The following is a 21,583-nucleotide window of genomic DNA, read 5'->3' as shown; positions in this document are numbered from 1 at the left end:
TGCACGGTGATCTGTGCATTTCCATTTGTATTACTCTTGTACATCAAAACCAATAAAAAAGGAATATGGTTTCGTCCATACCAGAGCCTTGGGATCCCGTTTTTGTTGTTATAGCAGATGTAACTTGCGCTTTCGAAATGTTTTGTGAGGACTGGGGTAAGACACTGGCACTTCCGCTGCTTACAACAGCTTTAGCCACACCTTGAGCAACCATCTGCTTCGATCCCACTGCTTTGGCCGCTGAAGAGCTGGATTTGGTAACAAGGATCTGGCCACCACTGATCGTTACAGAAGGTTTGATTGATGGCTGGACTGTAGATCCAACAGGAATCCCAACAACCTGGAACAAAGGCGAATGGTAGAATAACAGCAAGAAAATACCAGCAACAATCATGCAAACAGCAATACTAACCAAAAGACAGGCTCTGGAGGTGGCTTGTAGCTTTTACAGATATAAATGACGTATAATGAAATACCTTAGAACCTTCCGTGGTGTTTACATTTTTCTGGGGTGACACAGCGATCATTTGGTTGCCCTTCATGGTAACAATTTGCTGCAGAGATGGCTGAGATGTTGAAGGGGTTTCTGGCTGTTGCTGAGAAGCTTCAACTGGCTCTTGTTTTATAATCACCTGTAGTAAAATGGAAAACAATACACCTTCATACATACAATATACAAGTACAAGTGAATCCCAGAACCCATAACATAAAAGAGGGAGGCCTAAGTAATTTCCTTCCAAACATTACCATTTCCATTGGCTTCTATGTGCATGTGTCATGGTTTTACCAAATATCTTCAAATTGTTGTTTGACATTTTGTTTAAAAAAAAGGAGACCACAATGTGTTTACTGCTAGTGTGATTTGGGATCATGTGTTTGAATTTAATATCTAAATCAAGAGTATAACATGCTGGGAGCTGTACCCCAGAAAGAAAACTGGGAAAGGAACTAGCAAAGTTTGAAAATTCATTATATAAAACACTACACCCAGAAATAAAATGAAAATATAGCATCCTTCTACAACATAGCAGACCCTCAGACATCTGGTGCCCTGCCTTTTGCAAGATAATTACTCCCGGGTGCCTTATTACAAGTAATTCTCCTGCCTGAAGAATGTTGAATTATCGCTCTTACATCACTTGTGTCAAGAAGGTGAATGGACATCAGCCCAACCATCAACTCTGTTGTTTCGACAAAACGTTCTACAAAAACTGAAAACCTTGAATTTTAGGGAGGAATCCAATTCCCTGAGATAAGCCACCGGACATCATGGCGATGTCTGGTTGCGCTAATTTCCAGATACTATGATAACTGAACATCACAGATTTTCATGCACACCTCAATGGGGTGAAGAAAAATCTCTGACGTGACATCACAGTGGAAGGCCTTCACAACCATTCCAGAGTCACTTCACAGCACTCTTGGGGTATATTTACTAAACTGCGGGTTTGAAAAAGTGGAGATGTTGCTTATAGCAACCAATCAGATTCTGGCTGTCATTTTGTAGAATGTACGAAATAAATGTTAACTAGAATTTGATTGGTTGCTATAAGCAACATATCCACTTTTTGAAACCCACAGTTTAGCAAATATATCCCTTATTCTCCTGCCAGATTAATGCATGTGGGGTTAGTATCTCAGGAACAACACGGGGTCCTAGACTCCAAATATCGATGATGTTTTAAGAGGAGTTATTCATCATACCAACAACAGCACTGTAGTAGAACTAAAATTTAAAATATACTATTGCTAGTTCAAGTTATTCGAGCAGGATATGACTATACAGGGATGTCAACATTTAAAACCCTTAAACTGAAAAGTGTTTTCCTTTAGTGTGATGTGTACTTGTCATTGGTACAAGGAGTGTTTATTTCATTTATAATGCAAGTGTTTCATTAACAATAAAGATACACAACCTAATGCAGAGAAGAGGAAACCTGGCCTGTAAGCTGTTAGACTGACAATTGTAAGCTTAAATAGAAAATCACAAAACTTGCAATGAAAAAAAGAGCAAGTAATTCTATTAGTTATTAGCCTTAAAACTTCTCTAATTAAATTAACTAGAAAATGTTGTGCAATACTGTTTTTGAAAGTACAATTAGCCATAAATATGTGCATTTCTAAGAGATTTGAGTCTCCCCTCTTCAAGAGTAAAGCGTTACCTTTGATGGATTGTATTTGGTCTTAAAGCGGTGTACTTAAAAGAATGAGAGTGGTCATACACATATGTCTATGTCGTGAGTTGGTCAGCTTAACATATGATGCAATATGCGGAACTAAAATTTCCTGTTCGTAATATACAAAAGTAGTTAGAACAGCATTAATTGTGTATCTGAAGAGTGCAGAGTATCCATGTTTGTTGTTCATACAGTGTTGGCCAACCTCCTCTTGCACCCGTTTGTACATGCGGAGTGCAGAGGATCAACGTTTTTTTGCGTTATATACATACACCATCAAAAGTTATTTCAATACATCAACACAGACTCTTACCTTTGTGAATGCTCCAAGTCCTCCCGCCATATTTTTTGGGCTCTGAGATTTGGAATGACTTCCAATAGGACAAAGTGGAGGCATCGCTGCAAACAGAGACTCCTCCTGCTAAAAACAACACAAACATTGTAATTACCTCAATTTAAGACATAGGAAATGCAGTTCAGAAATGGGTAACATGTCAAATGGCTACCATCTGCGAGATGTGCAAAACTTCTGTTAAATAACCAGTTACAACAAAGTTATGTCGCTATGGAAACTACACTGCTCCCAATGTAGAAATTTGACAAAATGTTCTCATGACAGCTTACACCTAATGGTGTACAAGTTTAAAAAGAAAACCACAAGACACACATGTAGCAAATTCAAAGAGGCATATTCAATTAGCGGATAAACATTGCAGCTACGCATTTTTTATGTTAATGCGGTACTGCAACATTGCGGATTTCCTTTCGCAACTCTATGGGGGGGGGCAAACGGAAATCTGCGACATTGCAGTAACGTGGAGTGCCTTCGGGTCAGTTCCAGAGGCACTTCGCGCTTAACTGAACATGCCCCCAAGAGTAATAAACTCAATTAGAAATTACAGAAAGCAAACAAAATGGAATAGTGTCAAAAATCTAAGAGTGACACCCAAATTGTGAGACAGAAGATAGAGGAGAGACAAAAATGAGAGACGCAACAGATGTGAAATTTTACCTTTATATTTTGAGTTATGAAACTGCTCCCATGAATCTTGGGCAATGGGGAGCGTGTTCCTGCCTGCACTACATTGGAGTGCTTGCTTGTAGGACTACCTGTAAGTTTAAAGAAAAATATTGTAAAATAGAGAAGTAATGGAGACAGAACAGTTGATGCACAGCACAGCTGATGAACAGTCCTATTTATGTTGCAGAGGTAATATAAAATTATTGTAACTGAATTTAAGAAACAGTTCCCCTTGTTGCCAAGCTTTCATGGAAAACATGTGAATACCTGTTCAGCTTTAAAATACAAAAATGGGGGTATCCTAGTTTAATTCAGCAAGAAACTATAGTACATGTGCAATAATGAGGCTTTCCCATACAGCCATAAAGAAGACTTTTACTAAAATGTACTAGTAACATGTTATATAGAATCAGGTTGGTAACCTGTGCAGCAGGTCCTCTATATATTACAAATAGGTAATATTTCAATATGTCTCAAAATATAGCAGCACATATAGCAGCACAGATACATGTAAACTTATCCCACAGTATCCCAAACACCAATACGGCCAGTAAACCTCAAGATTAGTGTGGGAATGTCAGAACTGCATTTATATGATGTCATATTTCAGTCTATAAGTGGGGTCTATCTGCCCATTCCTTTTTTCATAGATTCAGTGGTCCAAGCCCTTATTTGAAGGGATTGGACCACTCCCTGGCTTAAAGAAGATTGCAATCCCCCCTGGCTGAAACAGGCAATCTCAAGATCATGCAGTAGCCCCGATGCAGTGATGACACCCTCTTCGCTCAGGAATGCCTACTGTGCTTCAGTCTATCTAGGCCAATGCCGTTAATGCAACTCAACCACTATAAATCCAGCAGCAGACAGATTGGTATAGAAATAACTGGAACGGAACTTTCTGTGCCAAACAAAGTGGCACATGACTAACATGCCTGCTCACATGATATGCCAGCTTATTAGGCCTGGAATGTCAGGAACATTTCAGGTATTTTCTGGTCAATGTCTGAATTACAGTGACCAGATTTAACATTTGCTTTATGTCAGGGAGCCATCCAAGCCCTTTAAATAGATTTGCAATATAGGATAGTTCTACATTAAAAAAATAAATCATTTTAGTTGACAATCAAATAAATAAATAATAATTAAGCAGGAATGTAACTGCAGCATTGAAAAGCAATATTCCCAGCAGCGTAATGCAACAAAGACATGGAAAGAGGCCATACCAGACACAATTTTGCAGCTCATTGTGATTGGTTGGAAAGATTTCCCAGGGGATTCAGCCAAGCTCGTTGCCTGGCCTTGGGGGACAATCTTGCAGCTGGTAGTGATGGGCTGGAAAGCGGTGCTGCCATGAGCTCCAATAGTGAATCTCTGGGTCATTTTTGTAGGTGTACGCTCAAGTGGTGAGGGCTGGGTGTAAAATGTGGGTTCTGAAGTCATGCTAAAACCTTATTTTAAATGGGGGGAAAAATGCAAGATCAGCATTAATACATTATCAAGTTCATTGCATACTAAAATGTAAACTCAAACAGCCACATCTGAGCTATAGGAGATTCAAAACAATTGTTAAGGACAACTTTTCTTCATAACACACATTATATTTATTTCTAGTGTACCCTAATATTTGTTTTAGACAATATAAAGAAGATACTACCATGTAATGGAAAAAGCCTCTTTGTTTCCACTATGATCCCTACCTCCCTTTTCCTATTCAACCAAAATGTTATTAATAATTTTGTTTACATTACCTTCTAGACAAGGGGGAGAGGGACACAGAAGAAGGGAATGAACAACTAAAATAAAACAAATGTAGGAGAAACAATAGAAGTCTCCTTGATCACCATTATTGACATTACTGACATCAGAGATATAAGGCATATGAACAAAGGCAAACATGCACACACATACAGGAGTGTAATAATTTTATATGCATATATATGTGTATATACACCATTCTGTATTCAATTTAAATGGACACCAAAACTGTTTATTCATCAAACTTGCATGCTTATTAGGGAAGGGAAGACAATCAAGTGAGAATTACTGTTGGCATAGAAGAAATTTACGTCAGTGGAACAGGAATGCATTTTCCAGTGATGAACTGGGAGCACAATAGAAGCCAGGTAAGATCTGTGGTATAGCAAGTGTTAACTGCACCCACAATGCCTTCCAAGTGTTCTACACACACTCTCCTTCCAAAGGGGATGTCAGAGGATGAAAGCCATTTTCATGCAGCCACAATAGTACATATGTAGCTGCATTGAGGGTGTGAGTGACTAGATAGACTGGAGTATAGTACCATCTATATTACTATTTTCTATTATGGTTACCGTTATGGATGTTTGTCAATCCCAGTACAAATATTCCCCCAGTCCCCAGTGTGTGGAAACTCTGAGTTCTCCGTTTGTGTGTGTATAATAATGATAATTGCTGTCGCCATATCCTGGGGATTCTTATAACTTTTTTAAGAAATCTTAAACATTTACATAAACATGGTAGATGGCAATTATTCAGATATCCACAACCGATTCAAAATGCAGGACAGAGTATTGACAATTACAAAATATATTTGTCATGAGGGGGGGAAAGGGGAGCCTGCATGTCTCCAGCTATTTGCATATTCTTAAATTTATTAGAAAGCCAAGTCACAAAGTTCATAAAAAAGTTGTTTCTTTCTGGGCAATGCTTAAGCTGTTCTCTCCAAGTATATAGCTAATTTACCCTCTGGAGTGTCTTTATGGAGTGTGAATATAGTGATGGATTGTTACAATATCATACCTTATAAAAAAAAAAAAAAAAAAGTTTACATCAACATGACAGGAAATGCGTTATTAGGTTATATATATGGATAATGTTTAACTGTATGAAACACTTCAGTAAGGAAAAAAAAAAAAAGTAGAATCCAGTACAAATTCAGAGATGTTCGGCAAGTGAAGAACTGCTGCATCTCCAAGCCCGAGCCGGTGGCTCCCTAGCTGCTTAGACAGGGCTCTAATGAACCTCTGAGGGATCCCTGCAGTTTGGAGGACCAGGCAGTTTAAGCTTCCGCACCTCCGGCCCCCAGTCCTGGCACCAGAGACTGATAGCGCTTAAGGCCCTCCGCGTAGCCTTCAGATGAGTTCTTACGAACTCGGAAGGTGCACTGCCTCAATGAGCCCCACAAGGCAAAACACCACAGCGGAGCGGAGGTTCTACTTTGGCCATTCCAGATTCTGCCTCCCGGAGCCAACTCGACTCAGAGATGGCACAAGATCCCAGGTACATAGCCCTAAAAGATAAGATCCTCAGAGGAATACTTGTTCCTCTGAGATGCCCATTTCTGTTGTTCCTGGAGCAAATTAAAAAGCACACTTTAATCCATCCCCTGGTCATCCTGCGTTGAGCCCAGCATCCTGCATCAGCACTATGCCAGCAACATAGCAGTCCTGATCCAAAGCAAGCCGACATGAATGAATCAGCCAGAGCTATCAGTAAAGAGGTGCTGCAGCAGAAGTTACACAATACCCTAAAACAACTAGGTGCCAGTGGTTACCTTCCTACAACTGACAACATGTTGGTGTACAATTGACACTCACAGCCAGCGAGTGGCTGGTTTGGGCCATGTCATGCCAGGGGAGGGGGAAAGATTTTGTGACAACCTGCTGCTAGTCAGCAAAACCGCATAAATGGCAGTGAAGCAAGGACAGAGGAAGCCTATCCCATCACAAGGAACTCCCATTCAGGATATTACAGACATCGGTTACTTGGAATTCAAAATGTTTAGCTAATAAATTGCCATATACTTTTTTCATTTTTGATAAAAAAGCCAAAATATCAAAAGAAACCCTCTATGTTGAAAGATTTTGGCATTGAGCTTGGAAAATTGGTTACCTGTGTAATATACTCATCCTATGAAACATGATTATATAGTTTATTTATTTTCATAACCATGTAGGCAATTATTGTGTGCTCTGAACACAGAGTTGCAGGGATGGTCAGTAGGATGAGAAGTCTGGTGGGAGGGATGATAACCGGGTATGCCATTAGATGGTTCAGACCTAAACGGGCCAGATCAGAGTGCGGTGAGGGAAGCTATAAGTGACTAGGTAGTCAAATACAAAACTATAGGTCATTAAGACAAACTTAAACTATACTGTTCAACGAAACTACTCTAAACATGGCAGAATCTATGTTTTGTCTCATCAAAGGTAGAAGATATAGAGGAATGGGGACCCTGACCCATTATATGTGTCTCAGATGTCCCAAACAGTAAGACATTGCAACTTTGTGGCCCCAGAATATAATTTCATCTTCATCTGTATTTTGTATATTTGCATTTTGTGGAATGAATAGAGGGGAGGGAATATGGAAAACAACGTTCTCCTCATGACAATACAAAAAGGAAACTGTTTTCTCTCCAGACAGCTCAGAGATCCTTGAAGCTGAACTGATCAAAGTGAAAATCTAAAAGAAAACACAAGACTTCAAAAGGGATATTCAGGTCCACATTGAAACCTGTACTTTTTGGGGCTGATGCAGATTGAGTACTATGCTAGTGCTAGTAGCATATCGTGGGAAACCGCTCTGCGCATAGCCAGTGGGGGCTATGCAGATTTGCGTGATTCTGGCAGTTACATCCACTTGCACCTGGAGAAGTGGAGGGGCGAGAGGCAGGGCATTCTAATGTAGGCCGAGTACATTAGTTGGTGTTTGAGCAAAAGCAATGCATATTGGGACACTGATGCATAAACGACTGCAAAGCAATATTACTTGGAGGTGGCCATGGGCAGGTGCAACAACAGATGGTGAGGAATAATGATGTCCAAATATTCCATTGACACCGATAGGTGCTTTCTTCATTACACGTGCATATATTATGCTTTTGTGTGCTTTTTTTTTTAAGCACTTTTCACATGAGAGGCAGGGGGGTAGATTTACTAAACTGTGGGTTTGAAAAAGTGGAGATGTTGCCTATGGCAACCAATCAGACTCTAGCTGTCATTTTGTAGAATGCACTAAATAAATGACATCTAGAATCTGATTGGTTGCTATAGGCAACATCTCCACTTTTTCAAACCCGCAGTTTAGTAAATCTAGCCCAGGGTGTTTCTCCTGCAAAAGATTTTTGACATTTTATTGATAACTAATAGCCAATACATATTTTGGACTAAAACACATGCACATTAACTGTACGTGATGTACGTCTGCTACTGGTGCAGACCAGAACATATCTTGCAATAGTTGCAGTTGAGTAAATGCCTGCAAATGCAGTTTTTTTAGTGATCACATTTTGAGCCTCTAATTTGGGGGTCACCTGTGTTCAACTATGCGTCAGCCACTTTCTGTCCAAGCTTCTTGAAACATAATGAAAAAAAAACGAGATTGGGCTTGTTCAGGGTGGTGTGACTGTAGGTATTGGTTTCCTAATGACCTACATCTCTTATACATCTCAAAACCAGCATTGAAGGAAGCCGGAACAAGAGAGAGACACCAGTTTATACAAGTCGATACAAGGCTCAATGCTAGTTCTTCCAGGGCACTGGCCCCTACTTAATAGCTTAGTCAGAAACCAGACAAAAAATAATTGCATTATGAGCCATGCTAACATTTTTGTTACACACTTGACACTGGTGTAAGAAAGGGATCAGAGACAAAAGAATGAGTTACACTAAATCCAACAATAGTGTACCATGACTACTTCAGCCAAGTTTGTGCTGGTTAGGAGGTAATAAAGTACTTTTGCCTACTGTGGCACAACTGATCATCTTTAGACCCACAGAGGCCATTCCAGAAAAAGGGAAGAACAACCTGATATTTGGATCAATCTGAACCTCAACTATCAACTAATTAATCTTTGCAGTTATTTTACCGGAGCCCAAAGTCACAGAAGCTAGCAACAGAATCACACTCATCTAGGGATGAGCCTAACTTGGAAACAAGATCCAAGTCCACAAGTGCTGGGAGGGATGGGGGATTACACTTTTGAAATGACAGAGGAAATGTGTAAGATCTTTGGTACATTTGGGCTCCACAGGGAAAATAGTTCAGCGGGGATCAATGGAGAGGTAGAGGGAAGGAGAGAGAAACAGAAAGAGAGGAGGGGCAGGAGAGAAGCTTTGCTACAGGCAAAATGCGCCCTATAAAAAGCATAAAACACAGGTACAGACTGAAGGCTGCAAAATGCTAAACATAAACAAGTTTTGCAAAATTTTAAATTATTTTCTGAATAATGGTCTAGTAAATAAATAATTATTAAGAGGTTTAGAAAAGAAATGGCTCATAAAAACATTAGATTTACCTTTGTCAGTTAATTCTTGAGCTCCTTTTATTGGAGAAGATAATTTAACCATGGCTGATCCAGATGCGCATCCCTCAGATTGACTAGATTCATTTGAAGATTGTGAGTAGAGAAAATCCTCTCCAAGGGAATGTCTGAGAAGTTCAACTTCAACAACCTACAGACAAACAGCTTAATATAAGCTCATAATACAGAATGAAAACCCAGAAACATTACCACTAAAATGTTCAAAATCAATGGTTTATTAGCGAGGTTACTGGAGACTATTAAGCCACCAATCCTGTTACTTGGCCCAAGCAATAAGTGCCAGGGTCAATGTCCGTTCTGGCAGACACAAGTGACCAAATTCGAGACGGGGCCATAATGTACACAAGCTATATCACTCCTGGCACTGGAGGAGGACTGCATACACAGTCTAATAGTGGTCTCCTCCTGACCACATTTAACAACATGCTTTATAATGATCTTATTCATTTCTACAGGATCATTAGCGGCACAGGGATATTTCAGCTTATGAAGACAGTATAATGACACACAACAATAGGGAGTCCTAACAATAAATATTACTACTGGTATCTGGTAACCAACCCAGGACAACCCACATATATTATACTATTAGCCAGTTGCTGCTGTAGATTTTGGATTGTGCTGCTCTGAAGGGGTCATGTTCACCTGCAGCAGTTGGCCACCTGGACCTTTTTGTTTTCACACAACCACAGTTTCCCCAGCCATATTATTGGGGATGAGGAGCGGCACTTTCAAATGTCTTTGACAGCACATTGTGATATTTAAATAACATCTACAATTCACTGCTGCAAATCTGTGGTCTCTCTATAAACAAAGAGTAAAATTCCTCAAATTTGCCTCTCCAGACGTGCAGTACATTCTGAATCTGGCAATAGCTGCCAATAATGGGGAACCTAGAACACTTGAAGGTGCCATGGACTTCTTCGGTACCCCTTCAACAAAATTCCTTGACCCATCCCTTCATGACTTGTCGCGTCATATAATTAAACACTGCAAAGCATGAAATATGATAAATCAAAATTGGGGTTTTCCATTTATGCATTAGTTAAGTTAACTTTTGTATCCAGTAGATTGGCTGAACAATTACAGTATAGTGTACATGTGCTCGTTTAAACACTGTTAGCTTTGGCATGTTAGTGTCTCTGTCCAGTATGCACAAACAAGGTGCAGAAGGGGTCGATTTAAAGTACAACCTGACTGTCCATCCCTCTATACATGGCTTGGACTATTCTCCAAGCCAAACATAGAGGGGCAGGACATCAAGTGTATTTCAACCTGTGCCTTCACTGTGCTAGCTTCCCACGTGCAGTACATAGTTTATGTTAACCTTTGAGTGGCAAAACCATTGAAGCAAAATTACTGGCAAATGCAACTATTTTTTATCCATTTCAATGATCGACACTGGTCAGGAATATACTCGATTTTGCACCACGGGAAAAAGTAAACACTAGTTAATACATAGAAGCAACATATTATAAAGTCAAGCTCACAAACCAAGTAGTCTGTGATCTTGAATACACAAATATAAATAACTAAAACGACCAAAAGCAAATCATACCGTTTCTGCTCCCAGAGTCTGCAAGCCAGTGTAAGTTCTGTCCAGCTAAAGAAAGGATATGAAAAAATATATTACTGAAGAAGTTTTTATAGGAGCCCTTAACACAAAGCTTTTTTTCCTTTTTCTTTTAATAGTTACTGTTACAGAGCTATTCCACACTCACCTCTTTATATGATAGTACTCACCCACGGTTTGCTCGTAAACAGGGAATGGGGCAGTTTTAAACCTTCCACCTATGTACACTAAATAGTAGACTCCTTCCCGAACTCAAACTTGCAGCTGAGAAATGTATGATGTTTTGACTCTCGGTGCAGGTCAACTAAGTTTGTCCATGGCTAACAATAGGGCTCTATTTTATGGAAGACCTGCGATGCACTTGTTCTCCAAATGAGCACCATTTATCATTTCACGACTCCCATGTTTCAGAAGGAGCTGTGCCTACTCTATTTGCTACACTCAGATGGAATGTTAGTTTAAAAAAAATCAACAATCCCTTCAAATGAATATGTTTAACTCCAATTTTTGTGAACTAGCATTGATCACTGAACTAATATGCTTCTATCTACCTATTGTTTTCATAATTATGTCACCACTGCATAACTATGAGGGTCGACAAGCTGTTCTTTAGGTGAAGACTGTGCACCCCCCCCCTCCCCTCTGTCCAGAATGTCCCCCAATTCTTGTGGGGACCAACAGCCCTGAAGCATAAGAAAACAAAACATGATGCCCCAACCCGAGATGCTTGTGCCAATGACCTGCTACACCAGCCTCTTGATCAATCAGCCCTGAAACAGACGTCCCATGCACTCCAGGCGGATCCTGATTTCTAGTCCTTAATTACTGACTTTACTGATTTGTAGAAAAACATTCAGAGAACCAGCTGGTTGCTCCAATCCTTTTTTTAAAACCAGAAAGAGGTTCAAGTTCTAAAAAAACAAAAACCCAGAAACTATGCATTTCTTACAGACATATGTGAGCCACAGATTTGCACAGCACCACAGTGTAGGAAGATGTCCTCACCTTCCTGAATTCAGAGCTGAGTCACCTAGATAAATCGCTGCTTCCTGCAAAATAGATGCCTGCTGGGTGTGCTCCGCACTGACCGTACCATGCTGGACTCCCAACTGTTACGAAGATCAAATCTCTATTACTTTATTAACCCATGTGGAAGTGAAAACTAGTCCATCTGATCCAGCTTTTAAAAGAGACTCTTCTTCAGTGGATGTTTCAGGTGGTTGCCTGTCGGGTCCTTAAGGACATTACATACAGCACAGGGATGGTATTCATCTCTGATAGGTGGGACATTGGTGCATCCAAAGCCTCTGTTCAAAGATCCATCACCCTCTAGGAACAAGGGGAAAGGACAGTGAAATGCAGTGGGCGGTTGGAGCTGCTTGTCCTGGACCATCCACTCACCAGTCACCCGCTGGGTTTTAATGGAAAAAGAAGCTTGTTTGTAAGCATTTTTATGAAACTAAGGTGATCAGAGTCTGATGGTAAAAAGGACTCGTCCCCTACCATGGGAATTGCCAAATCCCTTTCTTCTCTGTCTGCATCTCCAGTGGGGGCAATGAAAGTTAGACTCCACGCTAGAGAGATCCTTCACAGAAAGCGTTAAAAATCTGTCCCAGGCTGTTCATGAGGAACAGAAATCATTTTGCTAGTACTTGCTGTATCTTCTGCCATTAATACAGGAAGTCTGTATAGGGTGGCAATAGAGTGCATAAGTAGGAAGGTCCTCTCATGTAAAGGAGTCTGTGTAGGCTTTCCTTGTCTGGCTGATACTGTGGCATAAACAGTAATGACACACCTTTCCCAAAAGGATTGCTGGCAGATTGGTCTCAAACTTGATGTAGTTGCAGCTACTAATTATTAAGTTCGAGGGCTTGTAGATGCTCGATTTTGCACTATCCAGAAAATTAGACATTCTAATACCCCATTCATACCCCACAATACATTAAAAAAAAAACACTAGCTAGGGAAACAAGCCAGCAGGAGGTGCTTGCTGCACCTGGAAGACTGAGGGATGCAAGTCAAGGAGGATCTACTGTCAGTATTCGATGATGCAACTGAAATCTCCCCGACTTGTTCCTTGTCCTGTTGCACTCATTGATTGGGGAACAAGGCACACAATGTACTTGTAATTTCATAATTGCACCAAAATTAAGTGGGTAACAACTTTTGAAAATAAAGAAAATGACTAAAGTTGGTGAATGTTTATATAGCATTATATATTCACATTTAGGTAAACTTAATTACATTTAACAATATGCAAAAGCATTGGGAATAAAATATAACTGATGATAAACACAAGATGCTTCTCAAATCGGCAGTTTCAGGTAGTACCTTCAAGTTATGTATGATATCAATCCTCTTGTTCTGACTGTCCTTAAAGTGAATCTGCACTCTTACAGGAAATTCACCCCAACCTCTGCGCGTTAAGTGGAAAGGAGGCTCCCTAAAAACAAACCAATTTTATCAATCAGCCAGATAAAACTTAACTAATATAACATGCGCAAAAATCCCATTGTTATTACTATTCTTCACACGGATGTCCCAAATGGGATATTTAAAGCAACCTCAATGTATATCCTCCTTCTGAGCAAAGCAAGTGCAACGTCTGTGCATAGCTCTGTATGATGACTATGTCTTAAAGGAGAATAGAAACTTTGAATAATTTAAACATATATCTAATCATTATGTCCTACAGATTCCACATTACGTTTAAGGAATTAAGCTGGTTGCATGAGAACAAATGTGGTGTCTGAAAAGCAGGTTTCCTAGACGTTCTCCTGTTTACCTGCAAGTGGTACATTATTCTTCTAATTATGCATAACTATAGTGCTATTAGATATCACAGAGGAGTCACGTACAAATATGAAAGCATAAGGCTGCAAGAATGTTTTTATACAAGTAAAGAAAATCTACTACTACTATCCTTCTATTTCACACTGGATGTGCATTATTAGAATATATCCATATAAACACATAAACTGCCATTCAAGATGATGATGCTGACAATGTAGGTCTTCTCTGTCTACACTGGTGTCACTATGGTTTTAATACATTAAATAGTGAAAAACAAAAAATGGACTATATGGAGGGATCCATCTCACTGCCATAGACAATGGAGAATGTGCCAGCCCTAGTAAGAACCGTGGAATATATTGAATTCCCTCCCCTATAACCCCCTGCTCCTCTTCTGTTTACTATTAGCCTAGAAAAGAGACAGGAGCAATAAGAGGAGCAGATTAGAATAGAGACCAAAAATTTCTTGCCAGATTGGTTTAGGAATGCTTTAGAGCAAACAATAGCCTGCACAGAGCAGCAACATTCACTATGTACACTTTGCATAAAGTACGCAGGGATAACCAGGTGACTGCTCTGCAGACCAGGTTTGCTTAAGCTCCATGCCACACCACCCAGGAAGACCCAACCTTCCCGGTCGAGAGCTCCAAGGGGAACAGGTAGCCTGCTGACAAATTTGCCGTCAGAAGACAGCAGGAGACGGACTAAGATGAGACACCACAACCTTCTAATGCTCATAAAATAGTACAAAACAGGTTATACACTAAGGAACCCCAGAATATTTGACTGCCTTCATGGAAGCTGGAACCAACCTTAGACTCAAAAGGTGGAAACAAGAGATGCACTAACCCAGCTTTAAGAAAGACCATATACAAACACTGGCGAATGAAAACTGCCAGCTTGAAAATCCATCTGGAAAACAATGGCAAGGAGAAAAAAAGTCATCTTCCAAACAAGGAAATAGATAGGAACTGAACGGGGATGTGGAGGGGGACGGGGCTGTGGGGGCTCTGAACCAAATTAAAGTCCCTGCAACAGCGGAATGGGTGGACAATAAAAATATCGACCAGATCTGTGGGACAAATAGTCGAACTAGAAGGCCCATGGAACTGTCATTCAGATACGCCCCCAAGGAACGCCAAGAGATCTATATCCAGAGACATTCGTATGAAGCATACACACTCTACTGGGTCTAGGCACTGCCAACTCAAAGGCCACCTTTCAGGTGTCTACTAATGGAACATAGATGGTCAATATGGCTGGAAAAAACTGTTTTACCAATTGCAGGTTGCATAATAGCTCACCCCATGGACAGTGAACTGCAGGTGCCCCAGCATTGGTTCAGATATGCTATAGCAGTAGCATTATCTGTTTGGACCCTGATCCTTGAGGACGGATGTCCAAGTGTTCTAAGAAGACAAATGGTCCTAAATTCCAAGACTTTGATTAGCAGAACAGCATCGAGTGGACCACATCTCCCGGATCCATGAAAGTAGTTGAACCACCCACAGCCCTGAATGCTTTGAACACCATAAAGTGGGACTGGGTCACCCACCCCTCCAGGGAAGCAACTAGAGAGACAGATGGGACTTGACATGTAACATATAGCCCTGTTCCACAAACAGAGTAGCACATTCTGGACTGGGTGCATATGGGACTGTCTACAAGGTGGAAACCATATGGTCCCCACTACTCTTATGCAGTACCGAATGGTCATGAAAGAATTGGACAAGAGAGGAGAAATCTGAATCTGAAGGGCAGAAACCTGCTGTAGCCAAGTATTGAAGATTAAACACCCAAAAATAACATAAATGTCGCCAGTACAGGTGATGACTTCAACATGTTAATAATCCAGCTGTGGGTTTCCAGAATCTGGATGATCGCTTGAATATGCTGCAAGGCTAGCTCCCAGAACCTCAATAAAATGTTATTCAGGTAAAGGATAATCATGATCGGCATGATTATCTCCAGGCAACGGAGAAGAGCTACCATGACCTTGATGAAGGGCAGAGTTGCCATAAACAACCCACAGAGGACCTCAAAATGGGCCACCTGAAATGCAAGCCGTAAGAAGTATTGAGGCTCATTTAGAATGAGGAAGATATGCATCCTTAAGGTCCAGAAATGCGAGATACTGTTGCTTCTGCATCACCAGAGCAGCTTCACCTTGAACAATTACCTTGGAATAAATTAAGGAATTTTTAATCTAGAATCAGCTGAAAAGAGCCGTCAGTTTTGAAAACTAAAAAGAAATTTGGAACTGGGCAAATTCCAGAGAATCCACAACAGAAAGAACCTGTTCAGGTACAGCTCCTAGAAGGAAATCCAATACCACTGGGTAGATGTTGAGAATGCAGAAGTTGTCAAAGAAAAGTAGATGCAAGTATTCAGTAAGACTTGTCTGTACAAGCAGACTTATAGCCTGCTTTCTTTGAAGTCCAGGACTTTGGTTTTGAGATGTCCCAGAAAAACACATACATCTGGGATTTGGAAGACTAAACCAAGGATTGCTATCCGCCTGAAGAACAAAAATAATATTTGTACTGCTTAGGGCGGTTCTTGTGGAAAGAATGCACTCTTTCCACCAGTGGCGTTCTAGATTCATTTCTATGGTTCAGGGCCAAAGACAGACTTAAAAGAGAAGAGAAGGGCAGCTAAATACTTATTTTTTGGCAGTATCTGCAATAGAGGAATCCAGCCATAGAACTCTGCAATCCAGTATCCTACAAGAAAAGCTCCGTAGGTGGCAAAAAAGTCAGTCTAAATGTCGTTGTAGAGGTGAAAAATGAGTTATCAAGCATTTCATCCTCTTGTAAGATGGTCCTAAGATGATGCTGTGACAAGAAGCAAGAAAGTGGTCAAGTCAGATGATGTCCTACTGGGGAAAATCTCCCAAAGCTACAGGTCACCAAAGCTCCATTGTGTGGTTCAGAAGCATTTGTCTAGGCTAGTCTAGTCACCAGTTACAAATTCACCAAAGAGCTGGACTGGGAGAATTGTCAGCATGTCAACCTTTTAAAAACAGACTTGGGGTCCTTAATGTTAAAGTGCTAAAATGTACCGCTTCATTAGGCCTAACCATTAAATAAAATAAATTGTAAATGGTCTCAAAAGTGATCATTTGGATGCTGTCTGTTCATCCATCAACATTCAACCTGCATCCACTTTAGGACCACCCCTTTAATAAATTTAAACGGTCTGTTATTCCTCTTCTTAAATTATGCGAGTATGATGGCATAGGACTCTCTCTCATCCTATCTAGGGGACACTGCTACCATGGGGTTGTGTGAGGGGAGTGGAGTTTGACCCTTAACTAGTTAACTTGTTAATGTACCATGCTGACAAAACCCTCCCCCCTCTGCAACCCCCCTGTAGCCTCTACAGTTTTAGTTAAGTGCCCAAGGGAGTTGGGCTTACTTATGCTAGAAGGTTTATTTCCTTTAGTTAACAGTTTTATTTAACATTTTTTCTACCTTTTGTTCCTCTTACAGAAGTGTGCTCTTATCACACTCGTTCAGCGAAAGGGGCAGCTGTTAGACAGTGAGAGATGGATGGCTCTCACTGACAGCAACGTAAATTTTTTATCTCCCCTTTTTCTCAGTGCTGACAGACGGCTTACAAAAGCCACTGTCACACTGATCCTTACCCGATATACCGGCGCTGCCACAAGCGGCAGAGAGCACCGGTAATCAAAGTGTCAGAGGCTGCCATCCTGGATTATACCAAGTCTCCTCCTCAGAAAAGAGAGGGGGGGTTTAGTTATTACTTATAGCGGCCACAGAAAGATTAGGAGCGATTACTGCTTATTAAATAAGTAGCAGATCGCCATTGCTGGCAGTACTCTAAAACGAGGGGAAGACAAGCAGAGTGCAAGATGTTGAGAGCTAAAGATTATAGAGCTCCCCGCCTGCAAAAACACTTTGGATTCTCCCAAGCCAAAGCACTGCCCGGGAAAAGCAGCAGCCACTCCTGAGGGGAAAAATGCAGAGCTGCTGACAGACCTCTCCTGCTCCAGACGTCGTAGCATTATGGAAGGCTAAGTACCACAAAAATATTTTCTATACTCACTATAATATAGATAGGGTTATATTAGTAAATGAAATGATGCAAATAACATAATATATAGAATACTACTTGCATACATATTTTTTCTGACACACTTAACTTTAACAGGGAGCTTACCATTTGACTTCTGTCGTAGATTAGTATCTTCTGTCTATTTCTTGTGTGATTTCCTGTATTGCATTTTATTGTTGTGACACAGTTTCCTTTTATAAAAATGTCTGATCCATCCGTACTCTCCACTCAAGCCCCTCCTACAGGAGAACCGGGTTGGTCCACATCCTTGGTCACAGGCCTAGATCTGTTAAACCGTTTCTTGGATGCGCCAAGACCTTTACCCAAGAAAAAGAGTCACTGACCCGCTAACCCCCTTCTGCCCCTCTCCGATTCCGAGAAATCCTCAGAAGAGTAGTGCGAGCTCATAGAGGATTTCGATTTCTTACAGGTTCCGGACCCAGAGGAATCTTCCAGATATCAAGGTATTGACGACCTGGCGGTAGCAGTCCGTGAGGCATTAGGCCTTCTAGAACAAGAAGAGACTAGAACTGCAGATCAAAGTCTCTTTAAAAAGGTCAGGAGACCTGCGATTCGCTTTCCTCCATCGTTAGAGCTGAAAGAATTTGCAGAAGCATCATGGAAACAACCGGATTGCAGGCTTGTTATTCCACAAAAGGTACCTTGATCTATATCCCTTACAGGAAGACGACCTGAACAGATCCCAAAGGTTGATGCACCAGTGGCACGCGTAAGATAGAGGCATTTTTAAAGTTCATCTACATTGCGGCAGGCACTTCATTTAGACCCATGTTCTCATCGGCATAGGTTGCCAGGGCTATGGAAACATGGGCTGACCAGTTACCAACTGGTCTTGCAGGATTCAGACTTGCTTCCACTTGCCCTACACCTCAAGGAGGCTTCAGGATACTTATATGAGGCTGCTCAAAACGCAGCCTCCATCTCCTCCTCTGTCTCTGCAACGGCAGTAACGGCCAGGAGGACCCTATGGCTGAGGTCCTGGGATTCGGATACCTAATCAAACAAATCTTTGGAACCTATCCCTTACTCAGGCAGTGTGTTATTCGGGCCTGATTTGGACAGTATAATATGCCAGGCTCACTACTAGTTCAGAGTTCTCCAATTCGGCCTCTCAACAGCAGCACCAAGGGTGGCAGTAATGGCGGCTTATCTTCATTCCAGAGTGCAAATAGTGACCTACCTGGACGATCTGCTAATTAAGGCTGCCTCAGCTCACCTGCTAAACCAGCCCCTGCAACTCACCATTAGGATCCTGGAGAAGCACGGGTGGCTCATAAATCGGTCCAAAGCCCAACTGACTATGTCGGAGAATGACCTTTCTGGGACTAATAATGGTTACCAACAAAGAAAAAGGTATTTCTTCCAGAGGACAAATTTCGTTCCTTGCAGGACACAACGACACAAGCTCTGACCTGCCACAGACTGTCGGTCCGCTTATGCATGCGTCTACTAGGAAAAATGGTGTCGACCTTTGAGACTCTAACTTATGGTCGACATCACTCTCGCTGCTTCCAATGGGACCTCTTAAAGAAATGGTCAGGATCCCATCAAAAATTAAAACGCCAGCTGATATGCTTGTCACCAGAGGCAAGACAATCCCTCAGATGGTGGATGGTTCAGGACGATTTGGTAGTCGACAGGTCCTTTGCCCCATGGTCCTGGATCTTAGTATCCACAGACACCAGCCTACGGGGATGGGGAGCTGTGGTCCTTCAATTTTGACTTCAGGGACTTTGGTCCATTCGAGAGACATCTCTCTCCATTAATATTCTGGAACTGAAAGCCATGCTAATGACCTTACAGGGCACCCAGACCATCCTTCACGGGCACCAGGTCCGTCTGCAGTCTGACAATGCCACAGCAGCATCTTAGATCAACAGACAGGGGAGTGCAGAAGCAATGGAGGTTGCGGCTCAGATCTTGACCTGGGCCGAAAACCATGTTCTCTCCATCTCCACAGTTTTTATTCCAGGCAACCAGAACTGCGAAACAGACTATCTAAGCCGACATGCTATACTGCCAGGGAAATGGCGACTCCATCCGGAGGTCTTCCAGTCACTGGTCCTACGATGGGGGAACCCGGATCAGGACTTAATGGCAGCACGTCACAAACGAAATGTCCAAAAACTTTTGCTCAAGAGCAAGGGATCCCTTGGTGGTGGCCATCGATGTAATGACAATGCCCTGGGACTTCAGGTTGGGGTACCCGTTTCCTCCAATTTCCACGATTACCCGCGTCCTTCGAAGAGTCAAGCAGAGCAGACTCCCAGTCATACTGGTGGCTCCAGCTTGGCCACTGCGAGTCTGGTATGCAGAAATTCTGTTGCTGGCGGGTAGGTTCGGGTATTCAGTTACCTCTTCGAGAAGACCTTCTTCTACAAGAACCATTCAGACATCAAGACTTACCTGAATTTAATGGCATTGCTGTTAAAGCCAACCTTATGAGGTCTAGAGGTTTCAGGCTAGAAAACCAGTCTTGGCTTGCATTTATCACCGCATCTGGCGTACCAACATTAGATGGTGTGAGAGTCGACCCTGTCACATGGCTTCCTTCCACCTCCCAATGGTTGTTGCTTTTCTCCAGGATGGCCCGAATGGCGGGCTTCGTCTGGGTTCGTTAAAAGTACAGATCTCGGCTCTTTCAGTGGTTTTTCACCTATGCCGGGCAGACATACCAGACATCAGGACCTTCCTGCATATTCAACCTCCATATGTTCCACCCACGGCACTCTGGAATCACAATCTGGTCCTTAATATGCTTCAAGTTCCTCCCTTTAAGCCGTTACATACTGCGGAATTACGGTTCTTAACATGGAAGATTGCATTTCTACAAGCTATTGCATCGGCTTGTAGTTGGGTACTCTCTCATGTCGCAAACCATATCTTATCTTTCACAATGATAGGGCGGTTCTCAGAACAGTTCCTGCTTTCCTGCCTAAGGTGGTTTCCAGTTTCCATGGTAACCAAGAAATAGTAGTTTCGGTGTTCAGAGGGGAGCCACAATCTTCAGGAACATACTCCATGGAGTTTCTGGATGTGGTCAGAGCTCTCCGAATCTATGTCTATAGGACATCAAAATTTTCCGCACGGATTCCTCAATTTATTTTGTTTGACTCCTCAAAACAAGGATGGCTGGCCTCCAAGTCGATTGTTAGGTGGCTTACGTCAACTATTAAGCAGGCTTATATCAATGCTAACCGACCTGTGCCAGATCGTATTGTTGCCCATTCTACCCGTTCGGTGGGGGCGTCCTGGGCTGCGCGAAAAGGGGCATCAGCGGACCAGTTATGCAGAGCAGCTACTTGGACCTCTGTCCATACTTTTACAAAATGTTACCCGTTCAATGTATTTGTAGACGCCATTTTTGCCCGTAGTGCTCTACGTGCCGGGCTGTCAGAGGGGTCACTTCTTTGAGGTGGTTGTTTTAGAAAGTCCCCGTGGTAGCGGTGTCCCCCAGATTGGATAATAAAAAAAAGAGGATTTTTATACTTACAATAAATCCTGTTTCTCCGATTCCAACTGGGGGACACTGCGTTCCCTTCCTTCTGCTCTTCTGCTGTTTGGTCTCTGATTGATTGACTCCCCTTCCTTGGGGCTTTCTAATTAAACGGAAGAGC

At 41.8% G+C, this 21,583-nt stretch overlaps 1 protein-coding gene across 4 annotated transcripts in view; it reads right to left on the bottom strand.

Moving 5' to 3' along the window:
* YEATS2 (YEATS domain containing 2) overlaps window positions 1–21,583 on the bottom strand; it is a 75,846-nt gene that overhangs the window by 42,054 nt on the left and 12,209 nt on the right. For 2 of the 4 annotated variants that reach the window (XM_075201707.1, XM_075201709.1), the window contains exons 8-15: window positions 13,407–13,518; window positions 11,061–11,105; window positions 9,476–9,632; window positions 4,422–4,646; window positions 3,190–3,287; window positions 2,491–2,598; window positions 477–632; window positions 82–340 (exon numbers count right to left, since the gene is read on the bottom strand). In XM_075201707.1, coding sequence (XP_075057808.1) covers window positions 82–340; window positions 477–632; window positions 2,491–2,598; window positions 3,190–3,287; window positions 4,422–4,646; window positions 9,476–9,632; window positions 11,061–11,105; window positions 13,407–13,518 — 1,160 coding nt within the window. The remainder of the gene's footprint in view (window positions 1–81; window positions 341–476; window positions 633–2,490; window positions 2,599–3,189; window positions 3,288–4,421; window positions 4,647–9,475; window positions 9,633–11,060; window positions 11,106–13,406; window positions 13,519–21,583) is intronic. The other 2 variants (XM_075201708.1, XM_075201710.1) reach the window with 2 other exon arrangements.

This window comes from Mixophyes fleayi, chromosome 3, assembly GCF_038048845.1.
Source record: "Mixophyes fleayi isolate aMixFle1 chromosome 3, aMixFle1.hap1, whole genome shotgun sequence".
NCBI lineage: Eukaryota > Metazoa > Chordata > Amphibia > Anura > Limnodynastidae > Mixophyes > Mixophyes fleayi.
The sequence above is the reverse complement of the archived record's forward strand: the minus strand, read 5'-3'. Positions and strand labels throughout refer to the sequence as shown.